This window comes from Pristiophorus japonicus, chromosome 15, assembly GCF_044704955.1.
Source record: "Pristiophorus japonicus isolate sPriJap1 chromosome 15, sPriJap1.hap1, whole genome shotgun sequence".
In the NCBI taxonomy this organism is placed as follows: domain Eukaryota; kingdom Metazoa; phylum Chordata; class Chondrichthyes; family Pristiophoridae; genus Pristiophorus; species Pristiophorus japonicus.
The window spans coordinates 13,264,690-13,290,421 of NC_091991.1; the positions used below are offsets into that span (position 1 = coordinate 13,264,690).

General features: G+C 46.3%; 1 protein-coding gene across 1 annotated transcript in view; it reads left to right on the forward strand.

Moving 5' to 3' along the window:
- The first annotated feature begins 264 nt into the window (after positions 1–264).
- Positions 265–25,732, forward strand: part of ric8b (RIC8 guanine nucleotide exchange factor B) — a 70,434-nt gene continuing 44,966 nt past the window's right edge. The window contains exons 1-3 of the mRNA XM_070900171.1: positions 265–454; positions 6,216–6,263; positions 21,451–22,062. Coding sequence (XP_070756272.1) covers positions 365–454; positions 6,216–6,263; positions 21,451–22,062 — 750 coding nt within the window. The 5' untranslated portion in view covers positions 265–364. The remainder of the gene's footprint in view (positions 455–6,215; positions 6,264–21,450; positions 22,063–25,732) is intronic.

The window sequence follows — 25,732 nt, forward strand, 5'->3', positions numbered from 1 at the left end:
ACCGACCACATTAACCCTCTCCCCAGACCCCATTAACCCTCTCCCCAGACCCCATTACCCACTTCCTCAGACCCCATTACAAACCTCCCCCCAGATCCCATTACTCCTCTCACCAGACCACATTACACCCACCCGCAATACCTCCCTCTCCCCCAGAACCCCATTACTCCCTTCCTCCAAACCCCATTGCTGCCCCCCCCCCCAAAGTCTCTCTCTCTTTCCCTCCTCAGCCGGGCGGTTGCCAGGGTGACGGGCAGGCGGAGCGGGGCGGGGCTGGAGTTGGGTTGGGCGGTGCGGTGCGGAGCGGATCCACTCGAGGCTCAGGCTGCGCTCTGGCCTCCCGCTCTCCCCCACCCCCTGGGCCATGGACCCGGGCCCGGCGTTGGCCCTCGCGGCGCTGGCGAGCGGCAGCAAGGCGCGGTTCGAGCGGGAGCTGCAGGGATTCAACCGGCAGGTGAGCGGCAGGCCTCAGCCCGGGCCTCGGGCTGGGGGAGCGCGGGGAGCCGGCTCAGGGAGGCCGGGCAGGGCAGGGCCAGAGCCGCGGGCCCAACACTCCCATCCTCCCTAACACTCCCCCCCCCCCGGGCCCCCCCAATACCTCCCTCCCACCCGGACCCCAACATCCCCCCACCTCCCTGGGCCACCCCCCCCCAGGCCAAACATTCCGCCACCCCCCTGGGACAGGGGACAGGATCTCAGCATAACCGGCCAAGCCCAGAGGGGAGCGGAGCAGAAATGTTTGCACACACAGGGTTGATGAGGCCACATTGGGACCGAGAGCCAGCACAGGCACAATGGGCCGAATGGCCTCCTCGTGCGATTCTGTCCCCAGCCCCAAACCCGTTACCAATCGCTGCGCTTCCACTCAACGGTGCTTCCGATAGGTTTGCATTTAGTGATTTACACCCAAATATATTGTCAATATTTAGTGATTCAGAGCCTTGTATATTAGAATCATAGAGTGGCTGCGGCACAGAAGGAGGCCAGTCAAGCCCGCGCCGGTCCTGGTCCCACTCCCACTCTCCCACCCTTTCCCCGTACCACTGCACATTTTTTCCCTTCAGGTACTTATCCAATTCCCTTTTGAAAGCCGGGATTGAATCTGCCTCCACCACCCTTTCAGGCCGTGCATTCCAGATCCTAACCACTCGCTGCGTAAAAAGTTTCCCCCTGATGTCGCCTTTGCTTCTTCTGCCAGTCACCTTAAGTCCGTGTCCTCTGGTTCTCGACCCTTCCGCCAATGGGAACAGTTTCTCTCTATCTACTCTGTCTGGACCCATCATGATTTTGAACACCTCTATCAAATCTGCTCGAAGGAGAACGACCCCAGCTTCTCTGCTCTATCAATGTAACTGAAATCCATCATTCCTGGAACCATTCTTATAAATCTTCTGCACCCTCTCTAAGGCCGTCGCATCTTTTCAAAAGTGCCATGCCCAGAATTGGACACAATATGCTTTTTTGACCGCTTTCTCAACCTTTCCTGCCACCTTCAACGATTTGTGCACAATATACCCCAGGTCTCTCTGTTCATTCACCTCCTTTAGAATTGAACCCTTTAGTTTATGTTATCTCGTCCTTCCTACCAAAATATATCACTTCGCAGTTTTATGCGTTAAATTTCATCTGCCACATGTCCACCCATTTCACCAGCCTGTCTATGTCCTCTTGAAGTCTATCACTATCCTCCTCACTGTTCACTAATCCAAGTTTTGTGCCATCTGCAAGTTTTGAAATTGTACCCTGTACTCCCAAATCCAAGTCATTAATATATATCAAGAAAAGCAGTGGTCACAGAGTCATTACGGCACAGAAGGTGGCCATTTGGTCAATGGAGTTCATGCCGGCTCTTTGCAGAGCAATCCAGTCAGTCCCATTTCCCCCACTCTATCCCCGTAGCCCTGCAAGTTTATTTCCCTCAAGTGCCGATCCAGTTTCCTTTTGAAATCATTGATCGTCTCTGCTTCCACCATCCTCGTCGGCAGCGAGTTCCAGGTCATTAACACTTGCTGTGTAAAAAAGTTCTTTCTCACATCATCCCTGTATCTAGTACCGACCTCTGGGGAATCCCATTATATACCTTCCTCTAGTCCGAAAGACAACAGTTCACCACTACACTGAGCCAATTTGGTATCCATGCTGCCACTGTCCCTTTTATTCCATGGGCTTCAACTTTGCTGGCAAGCCTATTATGTGGCACTTTATCATCGCCTTTTGGTAGTCCATGTACACCACGTCAACCGCATTGCCCTCATCAACCCTCTCTATAACCTCATCAAAAAACTCAGTGCCAGTTAGTTAAAATCGAATTGCCTTTAACAAATCCGTGCTGGCTTCCCTTAATTAATCCACACTTGTCCAAGTGACTGTTAATTTTGTCCCCGATTATTTTTCTAAAAGCTTCCCCACGACCGAGGTTAAACTGACTGGGTCTGTAGCTGCTGGGTTTATCTTTACACCCTTTTTTGAACAAGGATGTAACATTTGCAATTCTCCAGTCCTCTGGCACCACCCCCATATATATGGAGGATTGGAAGATTTTGGCCAGCATCTCCTCAATTTCCTCCTTAACCTCCCTCAGCATCCTAGGATGCATCTATCCGTTCCTGGTAACTTATTTACTTTTGTACAGCCAGCCTTTCCAGTACCTCCTCTTTATAAATATTTAGCCAATCCAGTACCTCCACTACCTCCTCTTTCGCTATTACGAGGTATTATTATTTATTGATTGCGATCCATATATATATTGGTAAACGCTTTGTAGAGATACTGGAGTTTTTGTCAATAGTTAAACTGAAATCTTTCTTAATCTGTACCAGTTACTGGTAAATATAAGAACACACAACAGAAGAAATACGAGCAGGAGCAGGTCATTTGGCCCCTCGAGTCTGCTCCGCCATTCAATAAGATCATGGCTGATCTGATCATGGACTCAGCTCCACTTCCCTGCCCGCTCTCCATAACCCTTTATTCCCTTATCGCTCAAAAATCTGTCTATCTCCGCCTTAAACGTATTCAATGACCCAGCTGCCACAGCTCTCTGGCGCAGAGAATTCCATAGATTTACAACCCTCTGAGAGAAGAAATTTCTCCTCATCTCAGTTTTAAATGGGCGGCCCTTTATTCTAAGTCTATGTCCCCTAGTTTTAGTTTCCCCTATGTGTGGAAATATCCTCTCTGCATCCGCTTGTCGAGCCCCCTCATTATCTTATAAGTTTCAATAAGATCACCTCTCATTCTTCTGAACTCCAATGTGTATAGGCTCAACCTATCCTCATGTCAACCCCCTCATCTCCAGAATCAACCCAGTGAGCCTTCTCTGAACAGCCTCCAATGCAAGTATATCCTTCCTTAAATACAGAGACCAAAACTGTACGCAGTACTCCAGGTGTGGCCTCACCAATATCCTGTACAGTTGTAGCAGGACTTCTCTGCTTTTATACTCAATCCCCCTTAAAATAAAGGCCAACATTCCATTTACCTTCCTGATTACTTGCTGTACCTGCATACTAACTTTTTGTGTTTCATGCACAAGGACCCCCAGGTCTCTCTCTACTGCAGCACTATGCAATTTTTCTCATTTAAATCATAATTTGCTTTTCTATTATTTCTGCCAAAGTGGATGACCTCACATTTTCCCACATTATACTCCATCTGCCAAATTTTTTCCCACTCACTTAGCCTATCTATATCCCTTTACAGATTTTTTTGTGTCCTCCTCACAATTTGCTTTCCCACCCATCTTTGTATCATCAGCAAACTTAGCAAATTACTAGAAGCTCCCTTTCACTGCCCCAGCAAATGTCTTCTGTGCCAGCATGAATCTTTCCAGGTCCACAACAATTCTTCTTGTTTCTCTGAGTACAATGAGTAGTTAATGCAGAATTGTGGAGAGTGTCTGTGGGCCCACTGAAGCCTGGGTTCACACTGCACAGACACCGGGAGCTGCTTCACAGTCTCTGATCTCCTCCATAGCAGGGAAATGGCTTGGAGTTGTTTTTTTACAATCAGTCACGGGAAGTGTGTGTCGCTGGCAAGGCCGGCATTTATTGCCCATCCCTAATTGCCCCTTGAGAAGGAGGTGGTGAGCCGCCTTCTTGAACCGCTGCAGTCCATGTGGTGAAGCTGTTTCCACAGTGCTGTTAGGGAGGGTGTTCCAGGATTTTGACCCAGCGACGATGAAGGAACGGCCGATATATTTCCAAGTCAGGATGGTTGGGAGGTAGTGAGATTTAGTGAGCGATCCAGAGTGCAGGGCCAAATAGTCCGAAGGCTCTGCTACCAAGGGTAGAAGGAGCGGTGGAGTGAGCATGCAGAGGAGGCGAGGGCAGAAGGGTGGAGTGGACATACAAGGGTGGAATAGGGCGAGTTAGATAGGTTGAGTGAGCGATTTAGATAGGTTGAGTGAGTGGGCAAACACATGGCAGATGCAGTATAACGTGGATAAATGTGTGAAGTTATCCACTTTAGTAAGAAAAACAGAAGGACAAAGTATTATTTAAATGATGATGGCTTGGGAAGCGTCGATGTACAGAGGGACCTAGATGTCCTTGTACACCAGTCAAGCAAACATGCAGGTGCAGCAAGCAGTTAGGAAGGCAAATGGTATGTTATCCTTCATTGCAAGAGGATTTCAGTACAGGAGCAAAGATGTCTTACTACAGTAATACAGGGCCTTGGTGAGACCGGAACTGGAGTATTGTGTGCAGTTTTGGTCTCCTTACCTAAGAAAGGATATACTTGCCATGGAGTGAGTGCAGCGAAGATTCACCAGTCTGATTCCTGGGATGGCAGGACTGTCGTATGAGGAGAGATTGGGTGGATTAGGCCTGTATTCACTAGAGTTTAGAAGAATGAGAGGGGATCTCATTGAAACGTATAACATTCTGACTGGGTTGGATAGACTGGATGTGGGGAGGATGTTTCCCCTGGCTGGGAGGTCTAGAACACGGGATCACAGTCTCAGGATACGGGGTAGGAAATTTAGGACCGAGATGAGGAGACATTTTTTCACTCAGAGGGTGGTGAACCTGTGGAATTCTCCACCATAGAAGGCTGTGGAAGGCCAAGTCACTGAATATATTTAAGAGGGAGATAGATAAATTTCTAGAAACAAAAGGCATAAAGGGGTATGGGGAAAAAGCAGGAATATGGTGTTGAGATAGAGGATCAGCCATGATCATATTGAATGGCGGTGCAGACGCGAAGGGCCGAATGGCCTACTACTGCTATTTTCTATGTTTCTATGAAGATCGTGGGGTGGAATGGACTTGCAAGGGTGGAAGGTTGGGGGGTGGCACATCGAGCGGTGGAGGTGTCAGGCGGCGGAATGAAGTTGGGGAGAGTTTTGTGAAAAAGGGCGAGGATTTGAATTTGATGCAATGGGAGATGGCGATGATGGGAGAGTGGAGTTTTGTCTAGGATAGGGAGTGGGTCTCTTGTATAGGGTGGATTTTAGAGTAGACTATTTTGAGAAGTTGAATGTGAAGGTGTTGCAGGTTTGGATGAGGCTTTCAGCAGTAGGGTGCTGGTGGAATGTGATGTTGTGAAGTTTAAGTTAGGCAGTTTTGGTGATGGAAAGGATATGGAGCTTGAAGCTGCTCAGGGTTAAACCCGAGTGAGCAGATTTGCAGTGAAAGTGTTGATTACAACCCAATCATACATCCACTCCTCGCTCCAATTTGATAACTGTGGAGTAAGTTTATAACTTTGGTACATCATTCTGTCCACTCACTTCCAAGAAAGGTTATATTTCAGCAGAAATTGTGGCACAAATCTACAGCTAATTATACAAAAACAATCTTTTCTACTACACCGGGTCTTGCTATTTTCCTCAGTTGCTCCTACAAACAGCAAGTAAAGCAAAGCAGCAAGGTCACACTGTTCTAATGTGGAGACTTTCGAGAATCCTGTCTCTAATCTATTCCTGGGGCGCGGGCTCAGTCTGAGGTGAAGGAAGGTGCACAGACAATTTTGATGGAACTGCTTTCCACCAAGGGAGAGGAAAGCTTGCTGTGGACTGCCCAGGGAGGTGGGGGAGGGCAGATAGTGTGGGAATATTTACAGCAGAATTGGAGAGATATTTGAGGGAGGTACTCAAATTGAGTTACTCCATTTTTAGAACTGGCCAGATGGATTTTATGGAGCTTTTTGTAGTAGTGAACTTTGCTATATTCCTGATATTGCAATCATTTACTGTGTGTCTCATTTAACAGAACAGTCGAACTTTCACATTTGATCTAAATGAGGAAGAAGAGAGAAAGGTAAGAAACTGAATAAGCACTCCATGACGCCCAGAAGAATTTGCTTTAAATGCAAAGCCACGTCACAGTAAATAAACTACTGGACTGTGTTGCCTTGGAGATCGCAATCGTGTAGTACGATCTGGGTATTTGGAGATAGCTAAAACATGATAGTCTCTGTCCTTATAACCTTTATATATTTTGTTCAATGTAATTTCAGTGGCAGACAATTTTAGCTGAGAAAATAGGTGGGTTTATATTGCGTGAGACTTATAAACATAAGAACATAAGAAATAGGAGCAGGAGTAGGCCAATACGGCCCTTCGAGCCTGCTCTGCCATTTAATAAGATCATGGCTGATCCGATGATGAACTCGGGTCCACTTTCCTGCCCGCTCCCCATAACCCTTTATTCCCTTATCGGTTAAGAAACTGTCTATTTCTGTCTTAAATTTATTCAATGTTCCAGCTTCCACAGCTCTCTGAGGCAGCGAATTCCACAGATTTACAATCCTCCTGAGAGAAGAAATTTCTCCTCATCTCAGTTCTAAATGGGCGGCCCCTTATTCTAAGATTATGCCCTTTAGTTCTAGTCATCCCCATCAGTGGAAACATCCTCTCTGCATCCACCTTGTTAAGCCCCCTCATAATCTTATACGTTTCGATAAGATCACCTCTCATTCTTCTGAAATCCAATGAGTAGAGGCCCATTTTCCTCAACCTTTCCTCATAAGTCAACCCCCTCATCTCCGGAATCAACCTAGTGAACCTTCTCTGAACTGCCTCCAAAGCAAGTACATCCTTTCGTAAATATGGAAACCAAAACTGCACGCAGTATTCCAGGTGTGGCCTCACCAATACCCTGTATAACTGTAGCAAGACGTCCCTGCTTTTATACTCCATCCCCTTTGCAATAAATGCCAAGATTCCATTGGCCTTCCTGATCACTTGCTGTACCTGCGTACTAACCTTTTGATACTAACCTGGTGATGTCGGGCTTCTTGCAGCCGCCTGAGAGCGGAAGGGAAATCTGCGGGGACCTGCCGAGACCCCGATCGACCAGACTGCTGCTTTAAGAGTCCAAGCAGCTCTGCATTTGATATAAAAACAGAAAATGCTGGAAATCTCAGTGGGTCAGGCAGCATCTGTGGAGAGAAACAGAGTTAACGTTTCAGGTGGATGACTCTTCATCAGAACTGGAAAAAGTTTAAAATTAACAGATTTTTAAGGAGCACTGAAAGGGAGGGGAGGAAAGAACAAAAGGGAAGGTCTGTGATAGGATGGAAGACAGGAGAGATTTGAGAGACAAAAGGGATGATGGGCCAACTTGAGATGGTAGAAGTTAGAAAAAGATGAGTCTAGCTAGGGTGTGAATGGCAGAATAATTATCAGCTGCCATTGGAGACACAGAGAGAGTAAAGAAAAATACATAAGATCGGGGGAGGTTGTAAAAAAAAGAGAAAAAGGAGCAAAATATGGACTGAAGCTCTGCATTTAGCTTGGAGCCAGCTGCATGAGCCCAAGAGCACAGTGCAATATAAAGCCACCTTTACAAAGTACAGTATACTTGGTCTTCAGCTTAAGCGTCAAGGCGTCCCCTACAGGGTGGAGAGGGGGAGGCTGGTAGTTTTTACTGTGCCGTCTTTTACAACAACAGAACCAACTTGCAAATATCTTTAATGCTCTAAAATATCACAAGCCATTTTGAAGCTACTTAGCTTTTAATTTGCAGTATCACCGATACTAATAGAGAAAGATTTATATTGACATAACACCTTTCACGTCCTCAATAATAACAACTTGTATTTATATAGCGCTTTTAATGTAGTAAAATGTCCCAAGGCGCTTCGCAGGAGGATGATCAAACAAAATTTGACACCATGCCACATGAGATATTAAGGCAGGTGACCAAAGGCTTGGTCAGAGGTAGGCTTTAAGGAGCATCTTCAAGGAGGAGAGAGAGGCAGAGAGGCAGAGAGGTTTAGGGAGGGAATTCCATACCGTAGGGCCTCGGCAGCTGAAGGCATGGCCGCCAATGGGATGCGCAAGAGGCCAGAATTGGAGTCGCGCATAAAACTGTAGGGCTAAAGGAGATTACAGAGATATGGAAGGATTTGAAAACAAGGATGAGAATTTTAAAATCAAGGTATTGCTCAACTGGGAGCCAGTGTAGGTCAGCGAGCACAGGGGGTGATTGGTGAGCGGGACTTGGCGCGAGTTAGGACACAGGCATCTCAAGTTTCCGGAGGTTAGAACGTAGGAAGCTGATCATGAATGTTTTGGGACATCCTCAGAATGTCCCAAAGCGCTTCAAAGCCAATTAGTTAGTTTTTGATGTGTAATCACTGCAATAATGTAGGGAAACGCAATGTCCTATAACCGACAAATTAAATAAATGACCAGACCTGTTTACTTTTGGTATGGGTTGAAGGCACTGGGAGAACTTCCTGCCCTTCTATATTGCCCGCCTTATTCAAAAGATGACACCTTTGACAGTGCAGCACTTCCTCAATACTGCGAAGGGACCGTCGGCCTGGATTGTGTGCTTTCGGCCTGGATTGTGTGCTTAAGTCCTGGAGTGGGACCCACAACCTCCTGACTCAGAGCTGAGAGTGCCATCCACTGAGCCAAGCTGACACAGCAGTCTATTCCAGCACTGATCAATAGAAAGTGTTAAGACTGGCAATAGGGAGGGAGGTAGAATTCAAAAACCGAAGAATGAAGGATTAAATCCAGAGTGAATAAAGGCCATTTGGGCTGTCAGTCTGTTCAACTTTAAGATTCTAGCGGTATCGAGTGGGTTTGGGATTGGCTGTAGTGGGATTGAGTGGGTTTGGGATCAGGTGTAGCAGGATCAAGTGGGTTTGGGATCAGGTAGTGGGATCAAGTGGGTCTGGGATCAGATGGAGTGGGATCGAGTGGGTTTGGGATCGGCTATAGTGGAGGGTTTGGGATCAGGTGTAGCAGGACCGAGCGTGTTTGGGATCAGGCAGCAGGATCAAGTGGGTCTGGGATCAGATGGAGTGGGATCGAGTGGGTTTGGGATCGGCTATAGTGGAGGGTTTGGGATCAGGTGTAGCAGGACCGAGCGTGTTTGGGATCAGGCAGCAGGATCAAGTGGGGTTGGGATCAGGCGTAGCGGGATCGAGTGGAGTTGGGATTGGATGTAGTGGGATCGAGTGGATCTGTGATCGGGTAGCAGGATCAAGTGGGTTGGGATCAGGTGCATCGGGATTGAGTGGGTTTGGGATCCGGTGTAGTGAGATCGAGTGGGTTTTGGATCAGGTAGCGGGATTGAGTGGGTTTGGGATCCGGTGTAGTGAGATCGAGTGGGTTTGGGATCAGGTAGCGGGATTGAGTGGGTTTGGGATCGGTTGTCCTTGTGTTTTTTGATTTGTGGGATCTGTAGCACAGCAGTGAAGGCATCGGGAATCCTGCTGCTCCCATTCAGCTAATTACGAATCATAAACCACTTCTCCCAAATAAATAAAAAATTTTTACAATATATCATCATTGTTTAATTGGAATAATAGTGTCCATTGTGAACAGTAGATTTACTGTTGTAAGTGTGTGTTGTAAGTGTGTGTCCACAATATCGAAAGGAAGCAAAGCTGACTACTCAGTGCTCCTGTGGATATCTTGCTACATAAATTTTATTACATTTGGTTACGATCTATTAATTGACTTCTTGTAAGACACTGGTTACATTCATAAATGGGCTATGGCTCAACAGCAACAACTTGTATTTATATAGCGCCTTTAATGTTCCCAAACTGCAGATTGTGCTGTTCTCAGTATAAAAGCAAAACAAAATTGGTCTTTCAAAAGTTAATTAAGTTTTCAGGTACTAGCAATCTGATCTGAATTTATGCCTCGATGATCTTAATGGCAAAATAACAGTAAATAGAAGCTTTGCTTGCCTTGCCCTTTGATATCGGGGTGATTTGGGCTGTGCACTTTGTGAAACGTGTTTGTGAGCCAGTCCTGCAATCCGTTGGCTGCAGACACTGAAGCGTTGAGCCAGCCAGATTTCCAGACAATGTGTGTTAACTCCACGGGATGCGAGCAAGGTTTCTCCATGAGATTATAGTCTCGGCAATATCTCGAGTGTCTCTGCTATTGTCACATTTCAAAATAGTATAATTGCCTTCATCATGATTGATGGCCCTATCTTCAAAGGGAAAAAGCAGCGGATCCTCCTGTGTGAAGTTCCTTTTTGATTCCCGAGGGTTCGACAAACTGAAGGGCTCGCAGTCTTTGGCCCACGGGCTTCAAGTGGAACCTTCTACCCAAGGCCATAAACTGTAATCACAATGGAAAGAACAAACGAACCTGCACTTGCACCTTTCCCAACCTTGGGACGTCACAAAGCCCTTCACAGCCAAAGAAGTATTTTTTGAAGCGTAGTCACTGTCGTAATCTTAAAATTATAGAAAGGAGGCCATTTCGGCCCATCGTGTCCGCGTTGGCCGACCAAGAGCTATCCAGCCTAATCCCACTTTCCAGCTCTTGGTTCGTAGCCCTGTAGGTTACGGCACTTCAAGTGCACATCCAAGTACTTTTTAAATGTGGTGAGACTTTCTGCCTCTACCACCTTTTCAGGCAGTGAGTTCCAGACCCCCACTGCCCTCTGGGTGAAAAAATTTCCCCTCATTTCTCCTCTAAACCTCCCCCCAATTACTTTAAATCTATGCCCCCTATTTGTTGACCCCTCTGCCAAGGGAAACAGGTCCTTCCTACCCACTCTATCTAGACCCCTCATAATTTTATACACCTCAATCAGGTCTCCCCTCAGCCTCCTCTGTTCCAAAGAAAACCCTAACGTAATGTAGGAAACGCAGCAGCCAATTTCCACACAGCAAGATACCACAAACCAACAATGTGATGATGACCAGATAATCTGTTTCTGATGGTGTTGGTTGAGGGATAAGTGTTGGGCCAAAACACCCAGAGAACTCCCCCGCTCTTCTTCGAAATAGTGGCCGTGGAATCTTTTACATCCACCTGAGAGGACAAACAGGGTCTCGGTTTAATGTCTCATCCGAAAGACGGTGCAGCACTCCCTCAGCACTGCACTGGGACCATCAACCTAGATTATTTATGTGTTCCAGTCTCTGGAATGGGGCTTGAATTCATTATCTCTTGACTCTGGTGAGAGTGCTACCCACTGAGCCATGGCTGACACCCAAGAGGATTACAGAAGGAACTGAGATAGCAAATGGTTCTTTAAATGGCCATTCTGTATGTTGTAAAATGTTGCTTGTGCTGGGTTGTATATTCATGTAACATCCTTCTGCAAATTAACATTTTGTATTTTGACCTGTGATAGTTCCTGCTATTTGGTAGACTGGAGATGTCGTGGGAATTCTACATAAGTTCCAATAAATAAAGTATTTGAGTTGGGGTTAATTGTCAGACCCGGGCTGCCTTACTCTGCCAAGCAGAAAGCAAAGGATGCAGATTTTAGATTGTGTGGAAAGTTAAGAAGTTGCTGCCAGGCCATGGAGTTGGGAACGCGGTATTTAAAAATCCTCAGTGGCAGCAGGTCTCTTTTATTGATGTTGAGATTCTCTTTTTATAGTACAGGGTAGTTACAAAGTCCACGAAGTTCAAATGAGCTCGTGAGTTGCATTTGAGTCCAGTGTTACTTAATTTTGACTTTGCAAATTAAGCTTTTTAGGTCATAAAACAACTCCTTGTTCTGCTGGCGTGGTAGCATTTGCATTCGGCCTAAAGATGCATTTCCTGGATTGACTGGTTATTGGCCCAGTTATACTGCCCCTAATCCCCAGTTTACTGCAGCCTCTCTAGCTCAGGGATATTCCAACGTGTGTGTTCCTTTGAGCTGCCGATAATTACAGTACAAGTATTTAAAGGAAGGCTTTATGCAAACCAGAGAGTTTTCAGGAACGCCTTCTCTTCCGGTAAATGAATCCCATGATATCCTGGTCTGATCTCACCGTCCCGTAAATTCCTGTTATTGATTAACCCAACGATTTACAGAAAAACAATATGATGTGTATAAATAATAATTGGGATTGCACCTCTAGACATCCTGTCTGGGTTTCTGTAAACTGCTCAGTTTTTATTCCTTATGACAGTAATTGCACACCAATACTCTGGTAAAGTGTCTCAGTTTATGATTAAAAAAAATATTTGATTTGGATTGTGACAAAAATAAAACATTCATGTCTGTGATTTAGTTTGGTAATGGCTTCTTAATTGCCAGAGTAGATAAGGAGTTAAAATCCAGCTCCACGCATTGAAATCATATCCCAGCTTAACGTGATCATTTCTTACAACATTTAGTTGATTTATCTGAAGACGTGGCCAAGCTATCCAATCCAAATGCAGTGTGAGGTGTGTTTGATTGACAGCTCTACTCAAAATCTCCCCTTCCCCCATCAAAAAAACGCCCATAATCCTCCTGTCAACAATGCATCATTTTTAACCTCCAACATTCTTAACATCCTGTAATGGGCAATAGTAATCACAGAATGGCCATGCTCTTACTGGAAAAGAGAAGGTTGAGAGGTGATTATGCTTGCTGCTTTTAGGATTCTAAAGGAACTAAATAATGCAGACCATGACCAGCTGCCTCGCTGTGTCCAGGGCAGTCGAACCAGAGGACACGGTCTGTGCTTGAAGGAGGAAAAGTGTAAAACGAATCTGTGAGAATCATATTTCATTGAGCGAGTGGTCAATCTATGGGACAGGCTCCCTAGGGAGACGGTGGGAGCAGTTCGTGTCGATTCATTCCAATGCAAATTAGATAGATTTCTTTCGGAAAATAATATTTTGCAATTCAGTAATTGGGGACGTGCCGTGTGGTGAGTGCAGCGAGCTTGGGGGGAGGAACGGGTGACTTTGGACCTGTGGTTCCCAAAGCTCTCCCCCACTGGGGGGGTTTCCCTCTATTGTAGACTCACTGATACAGATTGATTGCTGTGATTGGTCAACAACTCCATTATCCCACGACTACCGGGATGGGAGAAGGTGAACTAGATGGACCTTGGTCTTCATTTAGCCATTCCAATGTTCGAGAATGACCAAGTTTGACATAGAAACATAGAAACATAGAAAATAGGTGCAGGAGTAGGCCATTGGCGCCTGCACCACCATTCAATAAGATCATGGCTGATCATTCACCTCAGTACCCCTTTCCTGCTTTCTCTCCATACCCCTTGATCCCTTTAGTCGTCAGGGCCATATCTAACTCCCTCTTGAATATAATCTAATGAACTGGCATCAACAACTCTCTGCGGTAGAGAATTCCACAGGTTAACAACTCTCGTGAGTGAAGAAGTTTCTCCTCATCTCGGTCCTAAATGGCTTACCCCTTATCCTTAGACTGTGACCCCAGGTTCTGGACTTCCCCCAACTTCGAGAACATTCTTCCTGCATCTAACCTGCCCAGTCCTGTCAGAATTTTATATGTTTCTAAGAGATCCCCTCTCATTCTTCTAAACTCCAGTGAATACAGGCCCAGTCGAGTCAGTCTCTCCTCATGTGTCAATCCCGCCATCCTGGGAATCACTCTGGTGAACCTTTGCTGCACTCCCTCAATAGCAAGAACGTCCTTCCTCAGATTAGGAGACCAAAACTGGACACAATATTTCAGGTGAGGCCTCAGCAAGGCCCTGTACAACTGCATTAAGACCTCCCTGCTCCTATACTCAAATTCCCTAGCTATGAAGGTCAACATGCCATTTGCCGCCTTCACCGCCTGCTGTACCTGTATGCCAACTTTCAATGACTGATGTATCATGACAACCAGGTCTCGTTGCACCTCCCCTTTTCCTAACCTGCCGCCATTCAGATAATATTCTACCTTCATGTCTTTGCCTGCAAAGTGGATAACCTCCCATTTATCCACATTATACTGCATTCTGCCATGCATTTGCCCACTCACCTAACCTATCCAAGTCACCCTGCAGCCTCTTAGCATCCTCCTCACAGCTCACACAGTGTCATCTGCAAACTTGGAGATATTACACTCAATTCCTTCATCTAAATCATTGATGTATATTGTAAATAGCTGGGATCCCAGCACTGAGCCCTGCGGCACCCCACTAGTCACTGCCTGCCATTCTGAGAAGGATCCATTTATCCCTACTCTCTGCTCCCTGTCTGCCAACCAGTTCTCTATCCATGTCAATACATTACCCCCAATACCATGTGCTTTAATTTTGCTCACTAATCTCTTGTGTGGGACCTTGTCAAAAGCCTTTTGAAAGTCCAAATACACCACATCCACTGGTTCTCCCTTGTCCACTCTACTAGTTACATCCTCAAAAAATTCTCGAAGATTGATTTCCCTTTCATAAATCCATGCATGATTTCCCTTTCATAAATCCATGCTGACTTGGACCGATCCTGTCACTGCTTTCCAAATGCGCTGCTATTTCATCTTTAATAATTGATTCCAACATTTTCCCCACTACTGTTGTCAGGCTAACCGGTCTATAATTACCCGTTTTCTCTCCCTCCTTTTTTAAAAAGTGGTGTTACATTAGCTACCCTCCAGTCCATAGGAACTGATCCAAAGTCGATAAACTGTTGGTAAATGATCACCAATGCATCCACTACTTCTAAGGCCACTTCCTTAAGTACTCTGGGGTGCAGACTATCAGGCCCCAGGGATTTATCGGCCTTCAATCCCATCAATTTCTCTAACACAATTTCCTGACTAATAAGGATTTCCTTCAGTTCCTCCTTCTCGCTAGACCCTTGGACCCCTAGTATTTCCGGAAGGTTATATGTGTCTTCTTTCGTGAAGACAGAACCAAAGTATTTGTTCAATTGGTCTGCCATTTCTTTGTTCCCCATTTTAAATTCACCTGATTCTGACTGCAAGAGACTTACGTTTGTCTTCACTAATCTTTATCTCTTCACATATCTATCGAAGCTTTTGCAGTCAGTTTTTATGTTCCCAGCAAGCTCACTCTCATACTCGATTTTCCCCCTCCTAAATTAAACCCTTTGACCTCTGCTGAATTCTAAATTTCTCCCAATCCTCGGGTTTGCTGCTTTTTCTGGCCAATTTATATGGCTCATCCTTGGATTTAACACTATCCCTAATTTCCCTTGTTAGCCACGGTTGAGCCACCTTCCCTGTTTTATTTTTACTCCAGACAGGGCTGTACAATTGTTGAAGTTCATCCATGTGATCTTTAAATGTTTGCCATTGCCTATCCGCCGTCAACCCTTTAAGTATCACTCGTCAGTCTATTCTAACCAATTCACGTCTCATACCATCGAAGTTACCTTTCCTTAAGTTCAGGACCCTAGTCTCTGAATTAACTGTGTCACTCTCCATCTTAATAAAATAATTCTATCATATTATGGTCACTCTTCCCCAAGGGGCCTCGCACAACAAGATTGCTAATTAGTCCTTTCTCATTACACATCACCCAGTCTAGGATTCAGAAGTACCGAGTACAATGATATGATAAGGAAGATGAGGAAGGAGGTTTGTGTGGCACTGACAGTCACGATGAGGGTGTTGTTGAATGCTGTGAAAGTCACAAGATCACCTTTCAGTTGAGAGGTATAATAAGGTAGTTAACAGTTTGGGAAATGTACATTCAAAACATTACTTCCAGCTTAACTAACAGCAGGACCAAGGAGACACAAGTTCAAACTAGTAAAAGGAAACTCTAGGACTGATGCCAGGAAGATCTTTCCCCAGAGAGTGACTAACCCACGGGTTGGGCTCTGGGTAGGATAATAGAAAATCCTGACATCATTTAAGAACAGCCGGATGCCATGATGAGGGCTCGGTAGGGCCTTTCATGAAAGATGAGCTAAGATAGGCCAATTGGCCTGCCTCTCCCATATTTATCTTATGAGCTTGTGAGATGAAATACATTTCCTCTCCTGTTCTTTCTGTTTTTTCCGCTCTTTGAGTGGCAGTGTTATTTAAATGTCAGTTTTCTCTGCTGCCTTTGATCCCGATTCCTACTACTGATTTGAGATCTTCTCTCTTTGTATTTATTCCGAGCTGTCTTTGATTTTCTTTAAGTCGACTGAGGTTGGGAGGGCAAGCTACTACTTAAATATCGCAGTGTCTGTGGGACAAAAGGCAGCAGGAATTCATTGCTGCACTACGAGGGACATTTACAGAGGACATGACTTGTGTACAAGATGCTTTCTACATTTAGCGCCAAACAAAAACACCGATTTCTAGTCCCGTACGAATATATGGTACTTGAAATGGCCGAGTGTTGTGGGTAAGCTTTCCTCCTTGCATTTAAGAGCTCTATCTTCTCAATGAAGCACTGACAATGAGGATTAATCTGGCTGCGCTCAAGCACTCCAGGTGGCTCTGACTGCTGTGGGTTAGCAAGAGAAGTATCAGCAGCAGCCTGGAGGAAGGCCCCCGAACTTGTTGCTAGGATACTTGACTTGATACTTCTAGCCATTTGTGTTATTTATAGATTTAAAAAAAAATTGTCTGCCAGTGGTTGTGAACACGCAAGTCTTGTACAAATGCAAACTTCATTCAATGCGATTCTAAAGTCCCTTTTATCTTATTTCGACTCTTTGTACTTTCTTTTGTTGCCTTGTTACACACCAGTGGCTCAGGGGATGTTTAGCTAGGCAAAGTTGTGCTGCAGCCAAAAAAACAAGCTAACAGTGTAGTGGATCTCCTCGGGGCCTCTGAGCTGGCTGCCGGGGCACAACCCAACCCTTTGTCCCCTGCTCTAGATTCGCGGTGACCTCCGGGTACCCTGTGATTTGGGTCTGGCTTGTGCTGCTTTATAAGTCAGATCACTGACCACACCGTTTCTGATTCCCACTGCGGTCTCGGACACTGGGCTTAGCTGCTGCTTTCAAAGATTAGGGGTGTCGACGACAATAGGAATTCAGATCCCAGTTACGGGCCATGGAGCCTGCTCGACATTTAACCAGAACAGCTGTCTGTTTTTCACCCCAGCTTCCTCCTGCCCTTCAATGTCTCTAAAGCAAGGGTTTCAGCACACAGGTCTGAACGAGAAATGGGGTCAGGTTACTTGGAGTTAGATGGGAAAAATTCTCAACTGTACAAGTACTGTGCGAATAGGTGGCAACGAATCAAGGTCTGCAAATGTGTAAGCTTTAAAAAAAATATATAAAATGAACAATGTCAGTTCCTGGAAAGCAACCATAGATTTTCATCACCTTATAATTTGCAATACCTATGTCACAGTAACTAAACTTTCTAATCCCATAATTTGCCTTATATGTTAATCCAAATCAACAACAACAACTTGCATTTATCTAGCTCCTTTAACGTCGTAAAAGATCCCAGGGTGCTTCACAGGAGTGTTATCAAACAAAATTTGACACCGAGTGACATAAGGAGGTATTAGGACAGGTGAAAGAGGTTCTGAAGAGCGTCTTAAAGGAGGCAAGTGAGAGGCAGAGGCGCTTAGGGAGGGAATTCTGAAGCTTAGGGCCCAGGGGACTGAAGGCACGGTATCCGATGGTGGAACAACAAATGGAATCCACCTATGTGTTGCTGAAGCTCATTTATTTGGGATCTGATTGGTCCATTAGTTGTAGTCCACTTGCTGCGATTTGATTGGCCTGTGGGAACCATGTGGCGATCAATCTCGTCCTGTTGGGTTTTTTGCTTTGGCCTGGCCAGATTGCAGCCCTCACCCTGACCCCTGCCCTGACCCTCGCCCCCACCCCCAACGCACCCCGCTGCCCCCCCCTGCCCCGACCCCGCTGCCCCCCCCCTGCCCCGACCCCGCTGCCCCGACCCCGCTCCCCCCCCCTGCCCCGACCCCGCTGCCCCCCCCCCTGCCCCGACCCCGCTGCCCCCCCCCCTGCCCCGACCCCGCTGCACCCGCCCCGACCCCGCTGCCCCCGCCCCAACCCCGCTGCCCCCCGACCCCGCTGACTTCGCTGCCCTCGCCCCCTGACACCGCTGCCCAGGACCATTCAAGGCCCTGTCCCCATAGCAGTTCCACAGAGATGGTCCTAAAGAAGTAGACGTGACTAAACTCAATCAAAGTCCTAATCGACATTTCGTCCTTTTGTACCAGTACTGATTCTTATCGTTCTAAAATCTGTTCCTGGAAATTAATTAATAATTTCCTTGCTTAAGGCCTTAGGTTCCATTGTTAGTAACTTGAGCAGAATGGGTCCGAGAGAGGCTGGGGTCTAGTTGTAGAGTGAGTCCTGAACACTGACCTGGGATTAGTTAGCTGAGTGATGGGCACGGTTGTAATACATCACCACAGCACAGACAGCAGTGAATAGTACAGAGGGGCTTTCAGCCTTGCAACAAGGGTGCAGTGGCCATTTCCAGCTATGTCTTCATGTAGCAGGTGGAGAGGGCAGCTCGGAGGGCAGAGGGCAATGTACCTGGCAGAACAAGCTATCCCAAGCATTGGACCAGTTCCACCAGAGTCAGTTGCCTGGCACGGTCAGGCAGTAATACCTCAAGGGACAACCAGCAATCCATACGCGGAGTGAAGGATACCACTGCCCTCAGTCCTTATACCATAGGGGCGGAGAAGTACTCGGTGGCTGCTGAACCAACTAGCAAGTTGCCGGGGATGAATCAGGCCTGCTATCTGTCTCTCTGACTTCCGTGCCATTCATCTCCTATACCTGGGTTCTCGAGGCTCGTCTCAGAAGCAAAACCTGCAGTCAGCTGTGCCGTGCTGTGAGGCTTACTGATCCTAGTGCATAGTAGTGCACAGCTGAGAGTTCTCTCGATTCCTCCTTCACACTTGTCTGTAAGTATTCACCAAGGGAAGCCAGCCATATCTGTTTGATTTAACCTAACCATGCCACCTTCTATTACTTCGCTAAGGAGGGTGTTCCATCACATGTACCTGCTCAACATAGTCCATGTGGTGGAACACCCTCCTTAGCAAAGCATCCCGAGAAAGCACAGAAAGGGGCAGCAACATGCTGGGTGTACGTGACCACTCCTCATTACTCCTCCATTCTGCCAGTTGGGCATCACTGGTGCGTCACATTGTACCTCCTCATCACCATACACGTGTCACAAGGTGCCTGTATCTGGTGCTTGCTCCAAGTGTGTGGTGACTGTTCCTCTTGTGTGGTGTCCTTCTTGCTCTGTGAATAGAACAGATGAGCGACTAAGAGTATCATAGAATCATAGAATGGTTATAGCACAGAAGGAGGCTATTTGGTCTGTTAAGCCTGTGCCGGCTCTCTGCAAGAGCACCTCAGCCCGACTCAGTCCCACTCCCCCTGCCCGAGGACACAGTACATTTAGACATTTGGCTCCTGTCGTTGCATGAACTAGTAAGTGCTTGTGAACAATCCATGTGTATGGATATTTTAATTTCAACATGGTGCTGTGATAATATGAATACTTTGGCACCTTAATAGCAGCGATTTGACACCTACTTGAGTGGCTTTTATGAAGGGGAAACTTAATCAACTTCAGAGAGTTTAAACCTGATGCAAGTATAGGTGTCCAATTTAATCATTTCTGTTGTATAGATTGTTCTCCAAATTAAATCACTAATTATTTAATGCTCTGAGCACTTCAAAAAAGTCCACTCTGGGCACTGTTGTTTCCAGGAAGCAGTATATTTTAATGGACAAATATCTTTCCATTTATTTTCAGTCTGAATTGTTAACTAGTGGCGTAAGTAGGATCGGCAATAGAGACATCAGTTTGTTGCTGTTCTCCACAGTTTATACCAGTATTAAATAAATAAAAACAGGAAATGCTGGAAATACTCAGCGGGTCAGGCGGCATCTGTGGAGAGAGAAACAGAGTTAACGTTTCGGGTCGATGACCCTTCGTCAGAACTGGAAAAAGTTAGAGATGTAACAGGTTTTAAGCAAGTGTAGGGGCACGAAAGGGAGGAGGAGAGGAAAGAACAAAAGGGAAGGTCTGTGATAGGGTGGAAGGCAGGAGAGATTAAATGACAAACGGGATGATGGTGCAAGGCAAATGGGACAAGTCTAGAAACAAAAGATGGGTCTAGAGGAGGTGTAAATGGGAATAGCAGAATCAATACCAGCAGCTGGTGTCCAAAAAACTGGGAGCAGTGGTTATGATCTGAAATTGTTAAATTCGTTGTTGAGTCCAGAAGGCCATAAAGTGCCTAATAGAAAGATGAGTTGCTGTTCCTCGAGCTTCCGCTGAGCTTCATTAGAACAGTGTACGAGGCCGAGGTCAGATTGGGAGTGTGGCAGAGAATTAAGATGTCAAGCAACCGGAAGCTCAGGATTGCGCGGTGGACTGAATGGAGGTGTTCTACAAAGCAGCCGTCCAATCTGCGTTTGGTCTCCCTAATGTATCTGCATCGTGAGAAATGAATACAGTATACAACACTGAAAGAAGTACAAGTGAATCGATGTTTCACCTGTTTGGAGTCCTGGACAGTGGGAAGGGAGGAGGTAAAAGGGCAGGTGTTACATCTCCTGCACTTGCACGGGAAGACGCCATGGGACGGGGAGGGGCGTGTTAGGGGTGATTGGAGAGTGGACCAGGGTATCGCGGAGACCAGGGTGTCACAGAGAGGACGGTCCCTTCAGAATGCTGACAGGAGGGAAAGGGAAGAGAAGATGCGTTTGGTGGTGGAATCATGAGGAGGTGGCGGAGGATGATTTGTTGAATGTGGAGGCTGGTGGGGTGAAACCGATCATGGTTCTGGGAAGGGGCGAGAGCTGAAGTGCGGGTAATGGGACAGAAATGGGCAAGGCCCCTGCCAACCACAGCAGAGGAGAATCCTCGGTTGAGGAAAAAGGGAGGATAAATCAGAAGCACCAATGTGGAAGGTGACATCATCCGAACAGATGAGACGGAGACAGAAAGAATGGGATAGAGTCCTTGCAGGAGGTGAGGTGGGAGGAAGGGTATTCGAGGTAGCTGTGGAGTCAGTGGGCTTATTGTAGTTATGAAAGTAAACTCATATTTTTAGTATAGAAGGCGTAAGTCATAAAGCAATCAAGTTATTTTAAATTGACATTGTTGCTGAAAGTTATATAACTTAATGTTATTTATATATTTTTACAAAATATTTACAGCCCAGAAACAGGCCATTCGGCCCAATAGGTCCGTGCCCGTGTTTACGCTCCACACGAGCCACTTTAAAAGTCTTGTCAAAACATCAGTAATTCTCCTCACTGTTTTACAGTTGGGATTTTTTGAGATGTCAGTTCTGAAATGTAATATTTAACCTTTGTCGCCAATCTCTAGCTGCCTGTCATTTTATGTTTTACAGAAACTATGTGATGAAGTGCTGAAAGTGCTGCAGAAAGACCTGGGGCCATCCTGCCAAGCCACCTGTTTAGAAACGATCCGGATTCTCTCCCGGGACAAGAAGGTTTTGGCTCCTGTGACGAGCAGGCCGGGAATGCTGGTCCTGGTAAGGTTGGCTGGCTTGGAGTACACGCAAAGCTCGATGCAGGAGCTGTCTGACTTTGGCGTTATCGTTGAGGCCTTAAAATGCCTGTGCAACATCGTGTTCAACAGTGAGGCGGCGCAGCAACTTTGTGTGGACTTCAAGCTTGCCGTTGGAGTCTGTGAGCGCTTAAAGTTGCACAGAGACAAAAACCTGGCTCATGAGATTAAGTTCTTTGACTTGCGTCTCCTTTTCCTGCTGTCAGCCTTGCGGATCGACATCAGGGCTCAGCTGAAGGAAGAATTGCAGGGGCTGCCGTTGCTGACTGATATCCTGGAGAGCACCCTGGATATCAAGTGGTCAGATAAGTATGTGGTGGCCACAGGTGGCAGGGGTCCTCCCCTGTCTAAAGAGCAGGTGGATTTTGCCATGGAGGCACTGAAAGCTCTCTTTAATGTCACCTTTGACAGCAACCAACAGGAAATCGATGAAGTAAGTTGCCCATATTTTTCTAATGCTGCATGGCTTTGTGCACAGATGGTTCAGATAAGAGAATGGATGTTTAAGAGATTATACCGTGTTGTTCTTTGTGACATATCTTGCTGCGCTGAGGTACAAAAAACAATAGTGGTCCCAGCATTGGAGCTGGGGTGGGGGGGGTTACTGTGCTTTATTATGTAATGTTACAATGGTTCTGGAGGTCAGGAGAGTGAGAATTCATCATCATCATAGACAGTCCCTCAGGATCAAGGACGACTTGCTTCCACGCTTTAAATGAGTCCTTAGGTGGCTGAACAGTCCAATACGAGAACCACAGTCCCTGTCACATGTAAGACAGACAGTCGTTGAGGGAAAGGGAGGGTGGAACTGGTTTGCCGCACACTCTTTCCGCTGCCTGCGCTTGATTTCTGCATGCTCTCGGCGATGAGACTCGAGGTGCTCAGCGCCCTCCCAGATGCACTTCCTCCACTTAGGGCGGTCTTTGGCCAAGGACGCGCAGGTATCAGTGGGGATGTTGCACTTTATCAGGGAGGCTTTGAGGGTGTCCTTGTAACGTTTCCTCTGCCCACCTTTGGCTCATTTGCCGTGAAGGAGTTCTGAGTAGAGCGCTTGCTTTGGGAGTCTCGTGTCTGGCATGCAGACAATGTGGCCTGCCCAGCGGAGCTGATCAAGTGTGGTCAGTGCTTCAATGCTGGGGATGTTGGCCTGGTCGAGATGCACAGTCAAAGGCCTGCATTCCTAGAACAGGTCAGACTGCCACAGCTAAATAGGTGGATATACAGAAACAATGCTAGTACTGTAGTATAAATGAACGTGGTCCGTTTTGGAATATGGGCCCTTGAGTTATTAAAACACTCGACTGGACCTCGTACTTTGACTGGCTCCCTCTCGCTGGCTGCTGTTCCAGCATTAAACCTGCTGGAAAACCTGATAAGCTTCTTAAAACATACTATTTTATTGAGACTGAGTTAGATTCAGTACAAACAGAATTGAAATGATATGGGGGGAGCCTAACTCCGTGAACTCTTGTGGTCAGTGTTTCTCTTCCTCTCTTCCTGCGACCCCCTAGTTTTATACTATTAATCTTGCCCTAAGAAATAAAGACTTGGATTTATATAGCACCTTTCACGACCACCGGATGTCTCAAAGCGCTTTACAGACAATGAAGTGCTTTTGGAGTGTAGTCACTGTTGTAATGTAGGAAGCGCAGCAGCCAATTTGCACACAGCAAGCTCCCACAAACAGCACTGTGATAATGACCAGATAATCTGTTTTTTGGTTATGTTGATTGAGGGATAAATATTGGCCAGGACACCAGGGTAAACTCCCCTGCTCTTCTTCAAAATAGCATTATGGGATCTTTTACGTCCACTTGAGAGAGCAAACGGGGCCTCGGTTTAACATCTCATCCGAAAGACGGCACCTACGACAGTGCAGCACTGCACTGGGAGTGTCAGCCTAGATTTTTGGACTCGAGTCCCTGGAGTGGACTTGAACCCACAACCTTCTGACTCAGGTGAGAGTGCTACCCACTGAACCAGAACTGACACTGCAACATAGATACAGTTGGTATCTATTTTGATACCGACGTAGGAATGTACTGATATTGATTAACTTTGCCTACAGAATAGTCATGACTCGAGTGTCAACTTGGCTCAGTGATAACGTTCTCGCCTCTGAGTCAGTAGGTGGTGGGATCAAGCCCCACTCCAGGAATTGAGCACTAGACTGCCTCTCCAGGGCAGTACCAAGGGAGTGCTGCAAGGTTGGAGGTGCCATCTTTCAGCTGAGACCTTAAACTGAGGCTCATTTTGCCTGTTGAGGTGGATGTAAAAAGTCCCATGATGCTATTCGAAGATTATTAGGGAGTTCTCCTAGTCTGCATTTCGCTCCTCGACCAGTGCCATCAAAACCGCATTAACAGCTCAGTCACTGCATTGCTGTTTGTGGGCGGCCATGTTTATCTAGTAACAACAGTGACAGCACTTCAGATTAATTGGCTGCGAAGCGCATTGGGACATCATGAAGGTGCGTTAGGTGCTGTAGAAAAGTAAGTCCTTTCTCTTGTATTCTCAATTCATTGTGTGGAGTGCTTTAAGCTATTTCAATATATAAATACAATGGACACTATGCCGTGTCACCTCCTCTCTGGTGATGCTGGTTTCCTGGGTTTGGATAGCTTCTGAGCAGCTTCAAACAGGCGGAAACTGTTTGTAACGAAAGACAAATCTTTCTTTAAAATTAATTAACGGGATGTGGGCATCGCTGGCTAGGCCAGCATTTATTGCCCGTAGCTAATTGCCTTTGAGTGGCTTGCTAGACCATTTCAGGGGGCAGTTAGGAGTCAACCACATTGCTGTGGGTTTGGAATCACATATAGGCCAGACCGGGTAAGGACGGCAGATTTTCTTTCTTACCGTTTTTCCGACAATCCGGTAGTTTCATGGTCACCATTACTGATATCTGGGGCCCAGAAGAGGCGAGGGCCCAGCCCACACTGTGATCTGTGAATAGTAGACGCATGCGTGCGCACTAGATCCGTGCAGCAGAGCTTGGTCTCCAGTCGTCTTGGGTAACCCTTGGCACTGGACCAAGACCTAGCTCTGTCAAGCCCATGTAGTGGCTGGTGTGCAATGGCCACCACACGTTAAAAAAAATCCACGCACAGGTATCTTCCACCCTTCAGCATGGAGTTTAGGACCTAGAATTGTCAGGTCCCTCATTGAAACACCGGTGAACTCATCCCTTTTTGGTGTGGAAGTGGGTCATCCTCGATACGAGGGACTGCCTAATACTATTTCTGATACTAGCTTTTTATTCCAGATTTAGTTAATTAACTGAATTTAAATTCCCCAACGGCCGTGGTGGGATTTGAACTCACGGATCATTAGTCCAGGCCTGTGGATTATGAGTCCAGTAACATTACCACTGTGCCACAGTTCCCTGTCATTGATGCCTGTTGCTCATGGCCCAGCCGAGGGGGACTGCCTACAGAAGGGCCGCGAGATCCACGAGAAAATTGAACTTTTACAAACAAGTTTATGATGAAATTGATATTTCCTTGTCTACAAAGGGAGAATATTTTGAATAAAAAGTGTCTCACCAATTGTCCACCCTCAGTTTGATTAATAGGTTCTGAGCACAAGTAAATTAACCATCGTGGTCACCGGGCAAAGTAACATAAGACCATAAGAAATAGGAGCAGGAATAGGCCACCTGGCCCCTCGAGCCTGCTCTGCCATTCAATAAAATCATGGTTGATCTGATCACGGACTCGGCTCCACTTTCTCGCCCACTCTCCATAACCCTTTATTCCCTTATTGCTTTTCTATTTTTTCTGCCAAAGTGGATAACCTCATATTTTCCCACATTATATGCCATCTGTCAAATTTTTGCCCACTCACTTAGCCTGTCTATATCCCTTTGCAGATTTTTGTGTCCTCCTCACAATTTGCTTTCCCACCCATCTTTGTATCATCAGCAAACTTGACTACATTGCATTCGGTCCCTTCATCCAAGTCATTAATATAAATTGTAAATAGTTGAGGCCCCAGCACCGATCCCTGCGGCACCCCACTAGTTACTGTTTGCCAGCTAATTGACCCATTTATCCCGACTCTCTGTTTTCTGTTAGTTAGCCAATCCTCTATCCATGCTAATA